The 22567-nt window shown below is 41.9% G+C and overlaps 1 protein-coding gene across 4 annotated transcripts in view; it reads right to left on the bottom strand.

Moving 5' to 3' along the window:
* COL19A1 (collagen type XIX alpha 1 chain) overlaps positions 1-22567 on the bottom strand; it is a 188577-nt gene that overhangs the window by 87358 nt on the left and 78652 nt on the right. For all 4 annotated transcript variants that reach the window (XM_053381239.1, XM_053381238.1, XM_053381236.1 and 1 more), the window contains exons 11-13: positions 18457-18510; positions 16662-16706; positions 4483-4536 (exon numbers count right to left, since the gene is read on the bottom strand). In XM_053381239.1, coding sequence (XP_053237214.1) covers positions 4483-4536; positions 16662-16706; positions 18457-18510 — 153 coding nt within the window. The remainder of the gene's footprint in view (positions 1-4482; positions 4537-16661; positions 16707-18456; positions 18511-22567) is intronic.

Below are 22567 nucleotides of genomic sequence, written 5' to 3'. Positions count from 1 at the left end.
GGAGTCTTTCCCTCGGATGGGAAAATGGGAAGATAGGAACGGATAGATACAGTCTGGCTACATAGAAGAGGCCTCATGAACTTGACTCCTAGGAAGGTTACCATCAGCAATAGTTGTTTGCAATAAAGCAGAAGAACCTGTATCAGGTTAGATGGGATATTTTACGTGCCCTACTATGATGGCTCATTCTGAGCCCTGTTGGAACGTTCCATCACTGCTGAGTCAGAATTGACAGCTCATCATTCTCCACCACAACCAGGCTGAGGTGGTTAGGTCCTCTTGGTGCCAAGGGCTACAACTGTACAGGCATAGAAACTTTAGCCATTTGCAGTTTGACTGATGCTGCACTTACATCTGAGGTTCTGGAAGTGATAGTGAGGAACATACCCTATCGTGAAATCTGTGCTTGGTGCAGAACACAATGCTGTTGACTGTGGGTTCTACTCATGCACATAGCAGGCATGATACCAAGGTCACAGCAACAATAGTAGCTTTAGTAGAATTAGTATACCAGCATTAGGAGCTGACAAGTGTTGTGGCTGAAAGGGCGAGGTGGTACCATTGCCTCTTAGTGATCTATGACTGTTCCCTTGCTGGCAGCGGCCTTTTAAGTTCAAGTTAGGGTGCCAACTGAACATTCTCATTGCTGAAAATAGCATGTATCTGAGTCATTCAAGAACTTTAGCACTCTGGCTTCCGTCTAAGATCTAGAACCGTCTCTCATTTGGGCCTGCACGTACATGCTCCCAAATGTGAAACTGCACAGAGGGAAACATAAGATTATTATGCTACATTTCATATTTGAGCTCAAAGTACAGAACAGACATGTAGCGCACTAATTGAGAATGGAGCACACAATTAAAAATAGCACTTCCCCCCTTTAAAATTCCATTCAACACATGGGTATAATCATTTCCTGGCCACTGCTCTCCTGTATTCGAAATAGTCATGTAGTTAACCATGGCTATCTTTACTCATGTGCACCCTTCTCAAATGATGTGCTACGTGTGCCACAACATTGTACCCAAACACAAAGTGAGAGTATGAAGACATCCATAAACATACAACTTTACCTATTTATTTTTTTAATACACCAACTGTGAGGAGGGTTGGGTAAACTGGTGTTAAAGCTAATTGATTCAATGGCCTTCCTAACAAGAACGTACTTTAAAAATATATACAAAAAAGGTTTCATACCAAGTAAAAACAGCTAGAATTTCAAAGGGGGAAGTAATCATGTCAGTTAGCATAGCTCTGTGACCTGCTTTTCAAATTAGATTGTTTTTAACCCTACCTTATGCTGGTTTCCTGACTAGAAGCTGTTTTTAGAGAAGTCACTACACAAGGTGATAGACAGCCTGGAGTGACAACCTGTTAACCCATTACCTTTTTATTGCTCCATAAATGCTTGCTGCTTTTCTTCTTCTATTCTTTCAAAAGCTTTTCATTCTTATACAGGTGTATTAAACAAACAGCATTGATAATTGTGAAAAGAAAGAAAAATGCTCATTTTGTGAAGAAAATGGAGAAAAGACTAACCAATGCAGAAAGGCATTCTAAGAAAAATGTGCCTGCTTTAGTACCAAGGGAACTAAAAATATGATAACAAAAAAGCAAAGTAAACAGCAAAAAACAAAACAAAACAAACCTCTCCATGCATAGGAATATAATCAACTGCTAAGAAAATCAATGAAATCAGGATATGCACTTGGGTTAAGGCCTGTGTGGCGTTTTCTTCTATTACTTTGGAGTTGTTGTTTTTGTGTGTGTGTGTGTGTGTGTGTGGATTTTACTGCGCTAGCCAAAGGCCATGGCAACATCCAAAGAAGGAAAAAAGGAAAGGAAAACACACACAGACACAAACACACACACGGCAGTCGCTACATATGCAGTAAAACCATGTTCAAAATTACACAGAATGAAAAGTAATTCTCAAAATAAAATGTGAAAATTAGATGTCAGAGTCCCCTTTGCGAATGACCACTAGCCCCTCCAGTTCTTTCTTCCTAATCTTCTTAGCTGCCAGGGCATAGCGAGCCACTTTATAAGTCACAGAGTCATCAGCATCACTCAGCAGCCATTTCACCCCCTCCATCCTGGTTAGATTTGTTTTCTTCATGAAAAGGGGTTTTATGAATTGACTTATTGGGTGTGTATATAGTGGACATTGTAGTAGGTTATGGCAAATGTCCTCTACACATGGTTGCCCGCACTTTGAAAAATGTGGCCTCGCTCCATAAGGAGATGACGGGCTCAAGGCTACTATTGAGACACCCTAGTGGGGCTTGTTGAAAACGGCATTTTGATTGCCGCCGCCCTCCTCCCAGTCATGAGAACAATTCAATATAAAACCACAGGGGGGAATATATAAAACAACGACATCTCAGCAGCACTTTTCTATTTTCAGCTTGCAAGAAGATAAACTTCCAAAAGCCCAAAAGAGCTTGGAATGTAGAACAAATAGAGTTACACTGGTCCATATGGGACCTCAATGGAGTGGGTCTGGTGAGATACAATACAAGTACCACAACAAATAAGCCTCGTTTCTAGTGGGAAAAGAGAATCTTACCTAAGAGGGCAGAATAAGGCCTCTCCAGCCTTCTAGCTGTACTCAATCCAAGGGTTAAACGCAAGCACAGTCTCCGTACTTGGGAGAAGAACTGTGCAACAAACTGGTACTGCTGCCCTCTTTTTCAAAGCAGAGCAGGAGCATCTTTGCTTATGCCTAGTCATGTATTCAAGAACTCTGCTTATGAGCCATTGAACCAGGTGCCCTGTACCAAGAGTTGATGCTGAAACTGTGTGCTGATTTTCTCAATAAAGTTTGGGGATTTTTCAAGCTGAGAGTCTGCCTCTTTCATCCAAGGGTGGGAGCCAGGAAAAGTGCAATTGGTGTGTGAGGTGGGGGGAGATACGCAGAAAGAGAGTGACTGTCTCTGTGCAAGGGAGTATATCATTTTTTAAAATGTGCATCAGGGTTTATTCAGCATCAGTAGTTTTCTCTTCTCACTGCTGTCAAAATAGCCCAGGCACACTTCCTTTCTCCCAGGATACAAAATAATGTTAGGAATATCAGGGAGTGCTATAACTGGCCCCGACGGAGAATGCTTTGACACAATCCTCCAAAGATCTCCCGTTTATGTTAAATATGAAAATGGTGCATACATTAAAAATGTTATTTTAAAAGTTAGGAAGGTAACATAGATTGGATGCCAAGCAAACTGGGAATAGCAACATGAATGGCATTCATAATCAATATTTATGCTGTTGGCTGGATTTGAAATTGTAGTTCCTGGCTGACATGCTGTGTGTCTCCAGTGTGCTGAATGGTAAAGTGGAAGGTGCGCATGGGGAGTTAACAGACAGTCTTTATATTCAAACCTAGTTCCTTACAAGACTAACTAAATAAGACAGCAAGTGCAAACCATCTGATGATGGCAAGGAAGTTAACTATTGGGGATAGACTTTCACTGTTTCAGGCTTATGGCTCCAGAAAAAAACAGTTCTCTCACATTAGATAGATGAAAAATTTGTAGAAGCATGGGCAGGAAAAGAAATAGTGTCAGCCGGGAGGACTTCATCCATTTGCAGAAGGGGGTTCGGCCAAGCAGAACAGGAGGCAGAAAAGTGATTTTTGCTCATTATTTTCTCCCCACTGTGGTGCCTCTATCACCTCCCCCATGCTGTTCTGGAGAGTTTTGCCAAACCTTTGGAGCAGATTTGCAGAGACCATAGGAGAGGGGGAGGAATAGGCAAAAACCACTCTCCCCCCTTCCATTAACAGAGGCTTCTACTACATAAAAAGTCCCTCTGCAAATGGAAGGTGCCATTGGTTAAAACCCACTGAGATTAAACAAATCTGTTGGGTGCAGGTAAGTAAGGTCCAGTCAAAGGCGACTATGGGGTGCGGGACTCATCTCACTTCAGGCCGAGGAAGCTGGTGTTTGTCCATAGACAACTTTCTAGGTGATGTGACCAGCATGACTAAACCGCTTCTGGCACAACAGGACACTGTGACGAGTGCCAGAGCGTACAGAAAAGCCATTGGGCGCACCATAAATTGGAGCCATAACTAACTTTCTGTGCACGCTCACCCACTTCTGAGTGTTTGGTCCAGTACAGGAAACTGCTCATATCCAGTAAGCTGTAGCAGCCAGTATGCTTGGGCAGACCTGCAGTGCCACCAACCCAACACCGCTGTCACCACAGCCCAGCTGGATGTGGCTGGAGAAAAGTAAAGGCAAGATGGAACTGTGCACATGTACTGGCAGGAGTGCTGGATTGGCTCCATTAGTGTATCCATGCAACCTCAACCTCACCATCACCCTTTGCCCCTAACCAAGCCCTGTGCAGGTAAGTTGTAGCAACACCAGTCTTAGGGTGTCTCTGTTTCGCCACAGTGACTGCTGCTGACAAGAAGAGTTTACACACAAATAGCAGCTATAATATAAATCACTGAGGATAGGTAAAACATTAACTCACATCTCTTCCAGGTGTTCCATCTGTTCCTTGCTCTCCGCTATCTCCTTTTTCACCCTAGGAGAAAAAAACAAGCAATTCTTTTAACATTCTTCAAAAAGCGTATCTAAATGGAGAACAATTATGGAAAATTTAAAAGAACAATGACCTTTTTCAGTATAACGTGTAACTGCATCGGGAAACTACTGCATTTTATTTATTTTTGCACTAAGTACAGTTGAATTCAGACACATACAGCAAATTGAAAACGTATAGCATCACAACTCAATGGATTCAGCAAGGTTTAGTAATGCTCAATGAATTCAGTTATGTTTAATAACGGAATTCAGAACCAGGAAGGAAAATGCTGCGATAAAAATTACAGTGAAATTTGCTAACTGAATTTCACAGTTAAGAACAGAGAAAATTTCAGATGCAAAAGAACTACAACTGGCATTAATTATTCTTGTTTTTCCACCATTTGTTCACATCCTCCATATTATCACCATCCCAACAACTTTCAACCTGCATCTGACAGAGCAGGCTCTGGTCCATGAAAACTTGTCGGAATAAATTAGCTAGACTTTAAAGTGCCACAAAATTTGTCATTGCTTCTATTATCCTAGCAGCTTCTGCTTATAAAATACTGACTTAAATTGCTATGCCTTCCATGTCATCAGAAGTACCACAAACACAAAAACTGGGAACGGATGGTTAGTAGACACAAGCTTTACCTACACAATATTGCAACTGGAATCAAGCCATTATAGGATCAATCTGTAAATTCCTATTCAAAGAAGATAGTGCAGTAACCAAACCCCATAACAGACTTGAACTCAGGTGCAAGGGGAGAGGAAGATAATAACCTTGCTGCAGCAGTTTGTCCTGCTGTGCTGTGCTGATGACCCCTTTTTAAAAATCACGGCAGATGTAGAAACCAGGACTGAAGAGCGGGAGTTCTCTTCTTTCAAAAAGTGAGCTAAAATTAAAGAGAAATGGCTCTCCTAAATAATGGGCTATTAATGTGGGGGAAATGGCAACCAAAAGTGGTGATACTTGACATACGCTTTTAAGTTACTTTCCCCCCTGCCTTTTAGTATACATTGTATTTTACCATTCTGTTTAGATGCCGTTTCATCTTATTGTTATTTTAGTTTTGATTTGTGTATAATTGCCTACTGACATTTTGAGGCTTTTCTTTTATGCTCCGTACCTTAGTGGTAGAGTATGTGCTTTGCCTGCAGTTCACAATCCCAGCATCTCTAGGTAGGGATGGAAAACACTTTTGCCTGAAACCTTGAAGAGCTGATGTCAGGCAGTGTAGAAAATACTGAGATAAATGGACCAATGGCGTGGCTCCGTACAAGGTAGCTTCCCATGCCTTTGTGCAAGCATCCCTAAACTCGGCCCTCCAGATGTTTTGGGACTACAACTCCCATCATCCCTAGCTAACAGGACCACTGGTCAGGGATGATGGGAATTGTAGTCCCAAAACATTGGGAGAGCCGAGTTTGGGGGTGCCTGCCTTTGTGGTTCTGGCTTTTTTTACACTTTTTGTCTTACTGTTTAGCTGTCAGTAATTCTTCTTCTTAATATGATTTTGGTTAACAGCCAGAGAGCCCCATGAATTTTGCACAGTCACCATATTTCATACAAAAAGGAAAACAACTTGGAAGAAGAACCACGCTGTTGCCTGCTACCTTACTGCAAAGCAACACATGGAAAATGCAAATTGCAGTGGTGAAGCGTGAAGCATGTTCAAATCCTTCCCCCAAACACCCTTCTTCTGCTGAACAGTGCCTTCCCACTTACCCTTCAATAGCACTGTGGGTGCATACATATAAGGTAAACGTGCTTTTCACCGGAAAAGTGGCAGGTGGTTCCTAAGTCCAGGAAAAAGGAAAGCAGCCTGTTCTGGAGAGGTGGGGGTGAGGGTTGCTGGGGGTGAGGGTTGCAGTTCACCTGAAGGATCAGGTGTATAGTGGCCTCAGTGCTGCAGGATGCCTTTTAACAGATTGCCAGCAACAACTATTCCTGGACAGAGATAGCAATTCAGTGGCTGCCCTTGGAGCTGGTACAGAGACAGCAACTGCTGTAAAATACTATGGCCATAGTGCTGGTGGGCCTTTCTGCAAGGGACCATGGGACGCTAGTCCTGGAAGATGTTCCCTGGCTGACAATACATCACTGAGCATAATTCAAGGTGCTAGTTTTGACATATAAGACCCCCAAAGGCTCAGGACCTGTTTACCTGTAGAAACACCTCTTTCCTTACTGCCCTGTTTGGACCTTGAAATCAGCTAGGAATGAATGGGATCAAAGGAGTTATGATCTACCAGAAGGCCTTCTGGCATCCTAGCTTTGGAACATCCTTTCATCTAGGGTTAGGCTGGCACTGATTTTATCCATCTTTCAGTGCCAGCTGAACACCTTCCTCTTCATGTAAGGCCTGTGCTGGAACAGATGTGAGAGATATTGGCAGTTTTATCTTCTGCTTCTTCTTATTTTCTTGTATTTTAAATTGTTGTTACCTACCTTGAGATCATTTATGATTAAGGGCAGGATAGACAACTTATAAATAAATAAAAATGTCAAGTTCACGCTTCTCTGTTTCACTACAAATCGCTCTTCTGCAGCAAAGAATGGGTCTGTCAAATTTTATTACACACATTTGTTTGTAACACAGTTAAGACCCTGAGGTTTTCATCTTTAGGATCAGTTCAGGTGTGTTCATCTTGGTTTAATGAACTATGGCTTATTCAACCAGAACAAGCATGCTACTCACTGCATCTTTCCCCTGCCTTCTCACATGTGCTGTTATGAAAGACCTTTGTGGTTTGTTAACCCATAGTTTCCAGTTACATCTGAACTTGGAAACTGAGGCTTAATATCAGATATTAAACCACAGTTTCCCAGTTCAGGAGTAGCGGGAAACTGTTTAAGAAACCCCCAAAGACTTAAATTATTGCATGTGAGGCATGAGGTAAAAGGCACAATACTTATTTCTGAACCAGGCATTAGAGTACAAGCAACCTCTCCATCAACAGTAGCAGCACAGCTAGTTAGCTGATTTTTGAAACACGTCTGGCATGTTCTTAGGTCTTCACTATAATGGCTTGACTAAAGTTGGTGACTGCTCAGCTAAGCAAAAACTGGCAGCCAAGAGGTAAAAAAAAAAAAAAGTATTATTAATGTCCCTATTGTTGATTATTCCTGTTTTTCAGTGTGGGCATTGACATGTATAAATGAGAAGCCTCTAGCAATTACTGAGATCAGTTTCTACTGAGCCACAAACCTGAGGCTGCAATTTGACTTGCATATAGGTGATCTCTGTAATTCCACTACACTCCAGCAGTTATATGGATATATATACCGGTATATGGTCACAACATTTGGCAACTTTTAAGTACCAGTAGGTGAAATTAAGGGCAGCTATAAAACTTAAAATGTAGATTCACTAGGTTCTGAGAATGAATGCTATTCCTGAAAAATGAAAGGGGTTATGTTTCTCTAAACTCCCATATCTACCAAAGTTGAAACTTAGCCCTTTAAAAAGGAGTACAATATCAAAGTCTCTATATTATTCATCACTTTAATTCTGTTATTGTAACAGTCCAGAACTAAGTTGACTCAACTAAGATGATTTCTGCTCCATGTTCTTAACTCAAAGCTATTTCTCGAGTGTAAACAATATAGGTGTACTTGACTTCCAGCATATCAGAGCCTAACTAACCCTGGAATTTTCTTCCAAATTTTATGCCTACTACTATATACCCAGTTTAATGTTTTGCAGGCTGGCAAATTTATAAAGTATTTTATAAGTGTTTTTATTTTATTTTGTAAACATTGCTTATGTTCTAATTCTAGAACCTTAAAACTGATGTCCTACAATTGTTGTGGAGTTGCAAACTATCAATTGGGGCCATCTGAGCTAGAAAAGAGTTGTAGAACCCAAAGGCTAGTGGCAGTGATATGCCGGGGAAGGGAAGAGAGAGAGCCAGATGGAAATGGAAGAGTGGAAAGGAAAGCAGAGAACAAAGAATAAGGAAGCAATTGTTAGAAACTCTGGTTTCATTCAGTGAATATGGTGCATTCTTCTTCCCTTGAAGTCTTTATTATTTCCTTGAGTCTACAAACAAACTCATCCTATCCTTCACTTTTTCCACATTACTGCTCATTACTTCTAAGAGCCCTGCGCCTTTTTATAATTTTCTACTGAATTCCAAGAGTGCCACAAAACAGTTCCAATAATGGCTGGTGTGTGTGTGGGGGGGGGGGGAATCGTATTCATGGAAGCAGCTTTTTGTTGTTGCTGCTGTAGGGGCTCTATCCCCATGTTGCATGGGTCACCATTAACAGAACTGCCAGTCTTACATTACACTGTTCAACACATACACACACACACACCACACCTTGAGTATACTTGGTGTTCAGAACTACAAGCACTTCACAAGGAACTGCAGTGAGAAAGAAATGAATACATATCAAGGCCAGTTGGTAAACAGGTGTGACTAGATGATGAGTTGAACAGATCCATGCCTGGTTCACCATGTGGCAACACTAGATAGCACTGCCCAGTTTGCAACTTAAACTGCCATACTGATGCAAGACTTCAGGATTGAGTGGCGGCAGAATACTCAGGGACTTTGCTGCAAGGTGTACATTTGGCAGTAAACAATTAAATGACCACCTTGCTGCGCTGTGCATGGACCCACTCCACTCATATTCTCACCATATCAAAATGGGGAGTTCCCCTGCTGCGCAAGAAACTGAGTAGTTCTCCCCATCCTCTAGCACACAGTCCTCCACAGCTCATCTCCAAATATCCAGCTTCTGCCACAACCTCAGCTGATATCTCAGAACTCCATATCCAAATCACCCTGGCCAAAACCAATAAATACACTCAGTGGCCGTTTAAAAGCCCTTTAGAGACAGGAGAGTGCCTCAGGAGAAGACTCTAGGATTCAAACTTATTTCCCAACGTTTCCCCCTTACTTGGTGCACACACTCCCCACATGATGATGCCTTCACTATTTCACCTCACTTTCTCCCCATCTTGTACTGACAACAAATTAGAGGGAAGAAAAACACTCCCTTACTTTGCTTTTAAGAGCACTGAGGTAGCCAACATGGTATCTGAGAGGAATTCAAGCATTTCTCACGTCTCCTACCAGCAGTCCTTACTAGAATGACATTTACAAAACAAACGCTGCCTATTCTTAACCCTGAACAAAGTAATTGGATAAAAAGTCGTAGGAAGCCATGCTGGTCCATCTTGGGGGAGGGGATTTAAAAGTCACAGTATAATGTACCTTCATGACCCAAAATTAAGTGTGAGAAACCTCTGGCCCTCCAAATATTGTCAACTCCAAATCCCATCAGCCTCAGCCAGTGTAGCAATTGGTTAGAGATGATGTGGGTTGTAGTCCCACAATACCTGGAGAGCCACAAGTTCACTACACCTGCCCTAAATTTGCCAACAAAATTACTACTAGTAGTAATCCAGTCATTACTACTAATTTATAAAGGTCCCGCTCCACAAGTCTCTGCCAAGTGAAGCGTGGCAGGTACCTTAACCAAGTTATTTGGGATGCTATGAATAACGCATAGATCTCCGAAGAACAGGATTTGTCTTCTCACATAGAAGCCTTTAAATTCCTACAAATGGTCTTCAGCAGAAAGGTTGCCATCTTAGATGCTGAGAATTTTCATGTACAAATATTTTTATAACAACAATATTTGCAGTATAACAAAGTGCAAGGGGGGCACTGCTGAATCCATAAATGAGAGATTTTAAAAACAGATTAGACAAGCACCTGCCTTAGATGTGATTATGAGTAGCGGATGAAATACATGACACTTAAGGTCACTTACAGGCCTAAATTCTATAATTAGCCTTGCATTTTCATGACTGCCAGTTTACAACTCCATATAAATTGGGTCCAGATAACAGTGATAGTCAGTCATTTCCCCTCCAGATGTTTGAATTTAGCAAATTGGAACACTGAGCTGAAGACACAGGCCTTTAGGCCTTTGTTCTGGTTTGCAGACAGAGATCTGGTATGAAGGCTCTCCAGCTTGGAGGCTTTCCCTAGTTGCATTCATGCTGACTGAACCAGACTGCTCCCAGAATTACTGGAAGGATGCTCTCACAGTAAGATGACAAACCTTGAGAATAGAATATAAGTAATAAACAAGAAATGGGGATGCAGACATCTCTCCTGGGATCACATAGCCTTGATCCCCACCCCATATCCCCACTCTTCTGCCTCCTTCTGGGATATTTATATCTCCTTTGCAAAACTAAAACAATAGGGAGAGGGTCATATGCAGTGTTCTTCAGGAAGGCATGACCAAAAAGGCTTTGGTGACAAACAACCAGAAGAATAGAAGAAAAGCAAATTTTGAAAGCGCCCTTACTGCTCACACAATAGGTCAATAAATCATATTTTAAGATTGATTTCTGATTTCTAGCTTGAGAACATTCGAGTCCTTACAAGAAACAGAAACTAGCCCCGTTCCCTTTTCTTTTAAAAGGTAAGTCAGGAACCAATCTTTTCCTGTCAGTAGCTGACAAATGGCATTACTCTCACATAATGCATTTTTAAGACATCAACATTTACTGTGGATTCAGCAGACTGCTACAATTGTTGTTTAGAGACTAGCAGATTCCGCACAGCGATTACAACAATGTCAAATGTGTGATGGACTGGTGAGCATGTATTGTAAAGCCTCAACTTCACAAGCTTCTGATACCAGTGTGACCTCTCAGTTTATATTTCTGCAAGTTCCTTAATTTGTTATACTTCCATTCCAGCCTTCGTTTGAAAAGCTCAGAGCAGTGTACATAGATCTCCCCTGCCCCGTTTTGCTGCTGCAACAAACTTGTAAGGAAAACTATCCTATGAGATAGCGCCTGACCCAATATCACCCAGCAGAATAGAATCTGGGTCACCTCTGCCTAAGCCCAACAAGGCAACTATAGGTTAATCCACACTTACCTTTTCTCCGCTCTTCCAGACACAGTCTGCACTTTAAAGCTCAGTGTCCAAGTGGCTTTTTTTGTTTTGTTTTGTTCCAGAGCTTTCCCCTCAAAACCCCAGTCTCCGTCTGCTCAGAATGAGTAAGAATAACAAAAGCCAGGCTTCAGAGTTTAGAGTTTGCTGGAGTGCAACATAGGACAAAAGGTGGCAGTCTGTTAAAGGCAGCTAGCTGAGAGCCATGGCTGATGTCCATCTGAATCCAGAGCTACCGGTATGCCTACAGGAGAATCAAGATCCTCTTGGGGTGTCAGTGCTGTGAATGCCTCCATCGTAGGCTCAGGTTGTATATATGTGTCAATAAACCATGTATCATAAAGACACCACAGTCTCTGCTGTGCCTCATTTCCAAAAGGAAACACAAACTCTAGGTAAAGCACTTGAAACACCCAGAATCTTGCATCACTCGGAGATTGGGGGTGGCATGCAACAGTATTGTCTACTTAGGTTCTCTATTTTGCAGGAGAGTTACTTCTGGCAGTTAAATATCTGACTGATAGACATTTTTATAAGGCTAAAATCCTATGCACAATTTCTTTGGAGTAAGCCCTATGGATCACAGTAGGACTTCTTTCCAAGTAAATATCTATTAAATCGGACAGCATCATTTTCTCAACGAGAAATGGACTTACTTTTAATTTTGACTTTTCATTTAGAATTAATGAATCTTCTTACCTCCAGTATTTCTTGCAACATGCACTCATAGATGTCTAGTGCTCTGAGAGCAAAGAAGGTAATGCTGTTTCTCCTTTTACATTTTGTTTCAATTTTTATTTTTCTCATCATGTTACACATACCATTATTAAACACTGGAAAATCAATAGCCCACTACAAAACTGATGCACTAGAGGCCACGTTCTTTGCTAGAAATACTTTATTGATTTTATATAGGTCAAATTCCCCCCCTCAATAGACTATTTGCACCTGGATATTTGCTGCTGCAAGTGGAAATCAATTTCTGTTCTCTAATAAACTTAACTTTTTATCGTTCTCAGAACAAAAATAAAGAGCTGCAAGCTGTTTTCAAGAAGGGTATTGCTCACATACAAATAGTAATCTGTATGTTGTGGCACAGTCCCAAATTGGCCACAAGAACAATATTTTACTACCCTGTCCTCTTTAGTTTTTTCTTGTCAGAACATTCTTTTATTGCCAATTATATACATTAATTTGTTTTGGCCGAATTCAGATGTAATGTGCTGCAGGCTTCCATAATTTGCTCTTCTCAGAATAGGGGGTTCCTTGCAAGCATGAAAGAGAAATAAGCCCTTGGCCTGAGCTCTGCAGACTTATTTGTCAGAGTAACACACCACACTTGCCAAATACAATACAGCAATATATGTTCTACTGCTACAACACTCTCCTCTTTGAAAAATTATCCTGAACCTTAAAGTGTCCAGTCAAGCTAAGTCATGTTAACAACCACTTCATTAGTTTTGTAACAAATGAAAAACAGAACCAAATGGAGTGTGTTTGGTTCAACTTTCATTCATTGCAAAACAAATGGGTAAAAATGGGTTCACACTCATCCTCAAGTGAGGGAGCTTATCTTTCTTCCTTGGCAGAAAATGGTATCTTCTCAGCGGCTGTTGCCTGTGATTGGCCCCCCAGCTCCTCTCCTCTCACGACACATCTCCTCCCTCAACCAAAACAAACAACAACAACGCCCCACAAATTAAAAATGGCTCATTCTAAAGATTAGAGACCACAATATTCAAAACAGTTGCTTTGCAAACAAACAGCTTAATATCTTTTTTCTGATCTACCAAGAGACTGCCCTGTTTGCTCCCGCACCCCCCACAGGACCATCAGAGCTCTCAACATTTTTGACCCACCAACATGTTTCCTGAGCAAAACTCCATTATAAGTAAGTGCTAACATATGGTTACTTCAGGTTTTTACAGCTTCTGTTCCCCAGTCTTACATACTTTCAAGAATGCTGTTTCTGAAAATGTGCAAAAAAATTGAGAGCAGTTACTGCAGAAAGATGTGGGGAGGACTTAAACTTTAAAGCCAAGAGCTGTCACAATGCAGCCATTCACAAGAACCTTCCTCTGTGAGACGTACTCCGCACAGGTGTTGGCTCACATTAATAGTCACCCTCAGACATCTGTCCACACAAAGCAGATGGTAATAGGCTTAATCAGAGAAGTGCAGCATGTAGGATTGTGTCCAGGATGGCTTCCCTAACCCATCTGTAGGGCAAAGCTGTTTTTTGTTAATAACGCACATCCTTCTGCCCTTGCCCCTTTAATCCATGCTTGGGAGTGCAGAGGGAATCAAAAGGACGTCACTTCACTCCTTTACTTGCCACCAAATCTGATACTGAGCTGGTTTGCGTCTCACATTATGCCAGTTTGTTTTAAACCATAGCTTAATCATGAACTTGCCTCCTGCCCCCAGCACAGGATTCCTTAACCCCACAAGGCAATGTGCACAGCACAAACAAGCCACAGCACACAGCAGTAGTAAGTCATAACTGAACCAGTGTTTGTTCTTGGCTTATATCTGGGTTACTGTTTGCGGTTTGCCATGTCATGGAAACCCAGATCATAGTTTGAAGCAAACAAGCCACAATCTCGGTTTGCATGATATGGCAAGCCATACTGTGACCTGTGCATCTGTGGGAGCAGGATAAAGCCAGGTCAATGGTTTCAAACAAGGATTGGGAACCTGTGGCCCTCCATATATGGTTGGACTATCACTGAGCACTGGCCATGCTGGCTGGAACTGATGGGAGTTGAAGTCTAGAGGCCCACAGGTTCCCCACTACTGGTTTCAAAAATCTACAGCCTAGTGTGACACATGAAAGGGGCCACTGCATGGGGGGGAGGAGTGCTGTTTTGGAGCATGGTTGAAAATTCTTAGTGGTTCAATTTCAGAAATGTAGAAAATGTTAGTTCCAAATTCAAATAGAAATTTTTATTTCATGACTCATGATATTGTATATATGGGGCGGGGAGGAGTGGTGGTGAAGGCCCATGTTACAAGTTTGCACTCGCCCCAAAATGATGCTTGGGCCCCAGCTATGTGTAAAATGGGATGTTTAAATTCCCTCAGTGAATAGGTGTTTGACACATTCCTTTCTTCAACCTTTCTCTCTCTCTCTCTCTCTCTCTCTCTCTCTCTCTCTCTCTTTCTTTCTCTCTCTCTCACACACACGAATGCGAGCGCACACACTTTTGGCTTTCCATGTCAGAGGCAATTTCATTACAATAGTATATTTTGCAGAACCATAGATTATTATCAGCATCTATGCACTGAAGGACTGCTGAATGTCAAACTCTGTTTAAGCACTCAGAGATTCCTATAATATTTTGGACAACCACAAAACACTTGTTAGAATCAAGACCAAAACCAGAAAGCTATTAGCATTTGTGACTGCACATTTTTTCCAAAGTCTGCATTAGAGTGAAGGAAAACTGAACACAAATAGTGCAGCCAGAGTGGCAGCAGCAGCTGCAGTCATCCCAACCCGGTGTCCAAATAAAATACAATTGTAAGACATAAGGATGCTTTGACACAGCTGCTGGGAAGCCACTTAAAATCATTAAAAGGTTAATTGAGAATTATTTAAAAATAAAAACATGCTCAGATATCATCCAAGCATGTTCCTTTTACCCATCTCACAACTGCTAGAAATAATGGAAGTTGATAGTAACTTTTCTCTTTTTGCAGTATCATTTGCATTCCTAGATGGTCAAAGTTATTTTTAATCTGTTGTATACTTCATTTTTAGATGCAAAAATGATCTGTTTCAAAGAGGTGCACTCATCGGACCTGTTTGTGGGTTTCGATCAAATTTTAAAACTTGAAGAGTTACAAGCAGCATTTGTACCCCAGGAAAGTGTCCCCTGGTCCTACACATGCAGGAAAAAATCTCAGCTCAAGCCAATCCACAATAGTAACATCCTAAGCAAATAAAGGGACGCGGGTGGCGCTGTGGGTTAAACCACAGAGCCTAGGACTTGCCGATCAGAAGGTCACGGTTTGAATCCTCGCAACGGGGTGAGCTCCTGTTGCTCAGTCCCAGCTCCTGCCAACTTAGCAGTTCGGAAGCACACAGTGCAAGTAGATAAATAGGAACCGCTCCAGCGGGAAGGTAAACGGCTTTTCCATGCGCTGCTCTGGTTCGCCAGAAGCAGCTTAGTCATGCTGGCCCCATGACCCGGAAGTTGTACGCCGGCTCCCTCGGCCAATAAAGCAAGATGAGCGCCGCAACCCCAGAGTCGGCCACGACTGGACCTAATGGTCAGGGGTCCCTTTACCTTTACCTTTAAGCAAATAAAATCTGTCCTAGTCTAGGTGCCACATGCACCAAGCCAACACTGCAAACCTTTTTGTCATCTGAGGGCCTTTAAAATGAAGGATGTCGTATTCAGCCTGTTCCCTATGCTACATCAACCTAAATCTTCTAAAAAATAACCACTAAACATGTCACCTGCTCAAATCCAGTTCAGTCACTCAGCCGGCCCCAGAAGTCCATGAAGCTACTAGCAAGGTTGTAGGATGTGAGGATGGGATGGAGACACAAATAAAACTGGCAGCCACCAATAATGCCTGTTCACATCACTACTGTGAATTGTGAGATTGCAGGAATCCCTTTTGAAGCTGATGTTGGAAATCACATGGAGTCCGCCATGCATCACGTCTGATGATGGACTTGAGATTCCTCTAGTGATTGCAGCTATAGTTGGTACATGATTCTATGAAAAAGGGTAAGCTGGCAGTCCTAAGTGCAAATGTACAATAAATTACTGCTGGCAACATCAGTACCTTGTAACATCGGTTACCAAGTGTTTTGTCAAGGCTAGGTTTATGATGAAATATGAACAACGGTTGCAAATTCAATTCAAACAGTAAATGTCACATTTTTGAAAACAGTTATTACTAGACTGAACAGCAGAAGCCTTGCACTGAAGTGCTCTATCAGTGGCCTAGTTCACAATAAGCCATTGAACAAAGTTTGGTTTAAATGGGAATGAGAAGCATGCTTTAATCTATAGTTTAATGTGACATGCGAACTAGGCCATTATTTTTATAGAAAGTAGGAGTTTTGCATCTGAAATAGTGAGGAATGGGTCTCAGGTGAAGCTAGAAATAATTAAGCCAATATATAGTAATATCAAATAACATCAGTTTATATAATACAGTATTATTTACCTTTTCTCCAACTTCACCTTTGTCACCCTTCAAGCCATGTTCACCCTGGTTTTGGGAGCAATGTAAGAAGTCAGTAGCAGGCAAAACTTCTAAAACAACCATTTCAACACACTGAAGCAATGGATACTGCTTTACATTTCCCCTTTTGTGTTTCTATGTAAGAGGAGGGAAAGCTAATTACTCACTTCTTAAAAGAATTACAGAATATATTTTGACTCATAACAATGATTGAGATGGGGCTTCTAAATATACAAAAACCAAGCCTCAAAGGACCTTCATCCCTCAATGTTTCTGTGTCGCCTTTATTGATAATAATGTTAACGTTCTGAAACATTTTCCTTTTATTAAAGCAGGGAAGCTAAAAATATAACAATAAAGGTTTGCATAGAATAACTCGCCATGTCAAATCTAATATCCCCATGACATACCTGACAATTATAAGTTTGATCAAAATAGCTTGGACCATCTTTATATTTAACAAACTGGAAAGAGGCCTGCAAACCTTCACACTTCCTTATGATCCTATATATTTGAGATGTACAGACAGAACTTACCACCTTACGTCCTGGGTGGTTATAGTACCTCTGGGTGGTTATAATCTCCAATAGTTCACTATTTCACTGATCCTATTCCCTTTTCTTGTATTCTCAACAGTCATATGAATGCCATGCACAGAAACAATCTAACTTAATAGCTAAGATCACCATTTTACTATTCATGGTAGATAAAACACTGAGTGCTATTTCTAGCGGCAGACTTTTTATTAGCAATGGAGTAGCTGAGAGACAGGCATTTTACTGCCTTTTTGTTTGAAAATGGTCATTCAAAATAGCCACCCAAGCTCTTATTTCCTGTAAAACAATGCTTCATTGATAGATCTGAAAAAATAGGGGTTAACTGGAAAAATTCTTATATAGTATAAGCAACAGAGACACATAAAAAGATGCGTGCACACACACAAGTGAAAGAAGTTTGTTTAACTGTTGCAAACCCGGAAAATGTTATACATTTTAAACAAAAATGCCTACATATATTATAAAGTTTTCTTGGGCAAATGTGAATATTTTTTAAAATATTTTAACAGCACACCCAGTCTTAGTGATATGATGTGTTCTTGCAGCAAGTAGAACATATTGCTTATCTAGAGATCTCAAGCTGAGAAAATGTAAATGCATAAGCCTGGATATTAAGGTATGTGTACAATATCTATTACACTAGAACGAAGAGGCTGTGTGGTTTCAAGAATAGATTCTGGAAGCAGTGTTTGAATGCATCTTAAGAAAAATCACAATACAGAAGTTGAATCTGGGAAAGATGAATTTTTTTCTATCAATAGATTCACTGATATAAAGTACTGCACAATAACCATGACCTTTTAATTACCAAATATACACAAAACATATTTTGTCATGTTCAATGCACATTCCACTGGTGTTTAAAAGAACACTATTACTCTACAGGTTAGTATCAAACAATGGGCCCCATGTTTTTACACAACATTAGACTGGAAAGAAGCCAACATTGTGTTTTTCTTCTTGCTATCTCTGGACCACCTTTTGTGTATCTACTTATATTTGACCTTCCATCAAGAAGTTTGGGATGCATTTTATTGTCACAGCAACCCACTGAGTTTGATCAGAACATGGGAACTTTGATACAGCTATTCAGTGAGTTCAAGGGATTTTTGCAGCCAAACCCAACATTCTACTCTTGCTACTTCTGGAAAACAGAAAGGAATAGAATGAGAGAAATAAGAAACACAGAGCTGCAATAAATTGATATAAATCGGTTCTACCTTTTCACCAAAACCACCAGGAGCACCAGGAACACCAATCAGACCATCTTCTCCCTGAAGCAAATTATATATAAACTGGATTATCCATCAGCCATTAACTAACTAATTGGAAACATTTTATGTGGAATTATGAAGAAATGATAGCAATGTTCTCCATTATCCCATCTTACTTATATAGATAGAACAATCTAATATTTTCTAACCCAACTGTAACACTAAGGGCTAGAATAGTCTGGATATTTATAGACGTATGAACATATTTGCCCAATATATAAAATATGGTGTTTATAGAGCAGCCTTCCCCAACCTATTGCCGATCTGATGTTTGGGACTGATGGGAGTTGTAGTTCAAAACATCAAGAAGTTACCAGTTTGGAAAAGGCTGCTGTAGAATATTTAGGGCACTCTGGGCTTACATTTCCTCTGCACTTTCCAGGCACGGTCCACAATTTAAAGCTGCATGTCCAAGCGCCTCCCCACCCCCCCACCCGGAACTTTCCCTGCGAAAACCCGCTCTTTAAAGCTCAGTTGGGCCAAACATCAATCCATGGAAAACCTGAATTGTCATTTGCTCCAATTCAGCTTTAAAGAGTGGGTTTTCACAGGGAAAGCTCAGGGCAAAATAACAAAAAACGCTTGGACACTGTGTATTAAGCACAGACCTCTGCCTGGAATGAACAGGGCAAAAAGGAACTGTGGATAAGCTTGCTTAATTTGACAGTGTTTGATACACTTTGGTCCACACCTCACTATCCATATGGTCACACTGCATATTTTTCAAGATGCAGTAGAGTCCCAGTTACTTACAAATTATCTAAGCCAGGGGTGTCAAACTCAAATTCATCGGGGGCCGCATCAGCAGTTTGGTCACCCTCAAAGGGCCGGTTGTATCTGTAGGACTATGTGTTCACTCTTTATTATCATAAATTATTGTCACTGCATTCAATTATTACCGTTTTTTGTAATAATGTAGACGGTCCAGAAGGATGTTATGTGTTTGGAGTGTGTGCGCGCGCCTCTCCCACTCACCCCCCCCCACCAGCCACCCCATATTCCCAAAGAACAACATAATCACGGGCATCGTCGGTCCTGGAAAGGCTGGCTGTGCAAAGATGGAGAGGGAGGCGAAATGAAGAGGAAGGGAAGCCCCGGGCTGGTGAAATCCAGCGTGGAGGAGAAGAGGACGCCTCCCGCAGGGCGAGTTTGCACGCCGGGAAGGATCGGGAAGCAATAGCAGGACGTGCGAGGAGAGAGGGGCTTTCGAAGCCACCCACCCTGGGAGCGGCCTCTCCTTTAAAAAAAATAAATGATGATGATGGATTCTTAACATCTGGTGGGAATTTTATTTTCTCTCTCTTCCTGCTTTCTCCTCCTCCCGCCACCAAGCTCGCAGCCACCGCCACCATCAGCATCTCTTTGCATTTGATGTGCAATTCTGGGAGGGGGGAATGCAGAGGAGTTGGAGGCAAGGCGAACGGATATAATAACGTGGAGAGTTTGGCGAGAAGACGTGGATGCTCCGGATTGCTGGCTTGCTCCTGGCTGAAATCAGAAATCCGATTGCGCACTGGGTTGTGATTGGAAATCTAATCAGATCCTGGGATCGGCGAGGGGGGAGAGCGTGAGAGCAGCGGAGGGGGGGCCAGAGAGGCACAGAAGAAAAGAAGAGCCCCAAAGTTGGCGTTTCTGAGAAAATAATTTCAGATGTTGCAAGGGGACGCGCCTCGGTGGAGGGCGGAGGGGGAGACACGGGAAGCGCGGCCGTGGGAACCCCCGATGTAACGTGGACGCACATGGATCCGCTCGCAGAGAAGGAGCCGCTTGGCCGGAGCTGAGCAGACATAACAAAATCGTGTTATTAAACCAAACAGCGGTCGTTTCAGACAGATGGGGTTGCCGCTGCTGCTGGTGGCGGCGGCAGCAAGGGAAACCTTCCGCAGAAGCCAAAAACGCTTCTCTCCCACCAAGAGGGATTCCAAGGTGGCTGAGGATTGGAAGAAAAGGGGAGTTTGGGGGGCGGGCGGGGAGGATCCAGCATCCCCGGAGAAGATCCAAGGCTGGAATAAAAAAGTTTCTCCGAGGAGAAAGACTCCCCCTCCGCGGCGCGGAGAGACCTGACCTTCCGCTTGCTCTTTTTGAGCAGTGAGCGGGAGAGAGAAGCCAGCTGCCCGCCTCGCTTCGGCCCCCGACGACGAAGGCGCAAGTTGAGAGACGCGGGGACATTTGAAGCAGCAGCCACTTCCTTAAGAGCGACGGGGGGAGGCGAGTAGGGAGCCGCACCATGTAAACTTTCTTGTGTCAAAAAACAAAACAAAAACAGAATAAAAGGTGAAGGCTGGCGGCCGGCGGCGGCTACACAGGCCATATGATGAGGTCTGGCGGGCCAGATTCGGCCCGCGGGCCTTGTGTTTGACACCCGTGATCTAAGCTATCACAAAGGACATCAGGCAGCCCAGCATTTACATGCAGGCCCTAGGAACCTGCACAGCCATTATATATTTTACATGTGATATTATTGTGCAGCTTGGAAACATCCCAAGAATCTATGGCTACAGCTGAATATAATGCTAAATCATTGTTTAGAGTTACAAGACTAAGTCTAGCCTCCTCTTGCTTTCATATGTTCCCTGTCTGGTTCACATTAACCACAGTTTAGCATGTCAGAAAATTCAACCACAGGCAATGCTAGAATATAAACATTCTATATTTACTGTATAAAATACATAGATGTAGTTCAGGGATGCCCAACTTCCAAGACACTGCGATCTGCTCCCACTAAAACAAAACAACACCTGGCAGTGATCTACTCATTGTATTGACCAAAGTTGTTGAGCTTTTTGGGGGGCGAATTGATCAGAGTTGTTGAGCTTTGGGGGGTGGGGTGGGCATCTATCAGGATCACGTGATAGACCAGGAAAGCCCAGCGACTGACTGGTAGATTGCCATCGACCTGTTGGACATCCCAGATGTAGTTACATCAGCAAAGACTCACTGGTGATACACAACTTGATGGTGATGCTGAATCATTGATGGGGGTTGGAATGAGTGATAGATCTCTATGCAGAGAGGTCCTTCCAAAAATACAGATCCACTATCCATACAACCCTTGCCTCCTCCTTTTTTAAGTCACTCAATATCTAACTTGTTAAGGGAAACACGTGTCCTACATGGTGAAAGTGAGGAAATGTGTATATCCAACAGTTGCAAGGTGTGGATGCTACCACTGAGTATGCTTGCATTGCTTCATTTAACAAAATTGATACTAGTGAATTTTCAGAATGGAGATGTCTGTAAGCAATTAGCACTAAAACTGAGCATTCCACTTTTAAGAAACAAGGACACAAATGAGTCATGCTTTGGAATTGGGGGTGCTTTAAAACATCTTGCTTGGAGATTATTGCTTGGCTTAACAAAAACAGCATCCAACTGTTCAGTAGAATCTCATGTGACCCTATAAAGTACCATCAAATGGCGATGTGGCTTTCTGTTGACCACATTTTGAGGGAATTTCTGCAGTCTCATTTTTGTCTCTTCCAGAAGAAATTCCTGAAATAAAAGTTTCTCACAGCTGCTATTATATTTTTTGGGAAGTGACCAAAAAGGTCACTGGGTTCACATTACCATTACAGAAGACAAAGGTCCATGCTGTTAACTACTCTTTTGCCTACCCTGTCTTGTTGCATTGCTTCATGCCGTACAATAGAAAATGCATTTAACCATGGTAAACCATTTCCTCTTTTTCACTCACAGCTTTCAAAAGGGTCTAAAGATGATACTGAAACAATTTATTGTGGTGGGAATTAGACTGCTCTTTGGTTTTAAGCATGCAGTTCTGAATCCCACAGGATAAACAACTAGCAAAGAAGTGCTTCGGTGAGAGAGTAGTGATTACTTCAGAGTGTGGCATCAGAAAACAGGTGTAAGAAAAAAACACAGAAAATAAACTGTACAGCAGAAAGTCATATATCAACAATTCTATACACATTACTTGGCCCTGAATGTGAAAATATGTCTGATTCTCAGGATGTAGATAATTACATCCGGTGGCATTTTCAGTGTGTTTAAATTTGAACATATGGCCATATTCCTTGTTCGATGAGACTTCATCTTT

This window comes from Podarcis raffonei, chromosome 3 (assembly GCF_027172205.1).
Source record: "Podarcis raffonei isolate rPodRaf1 chromosome 3, rPodRaf1.pri, whole genome shotgun sequence".
In the NCBI taxonomy this organism is placed as follows: Eukaryota; Metazoa; Chordata; class Lepidosauria; order Squamata; family Lacertidae; genus Podarcis; species Podarcis raffonei.
The sequence above is the reverse complement of the archived record's forward strand: the minus strand, read 5'-3'. Positions and strand labels throughout refer to the sequence as shown.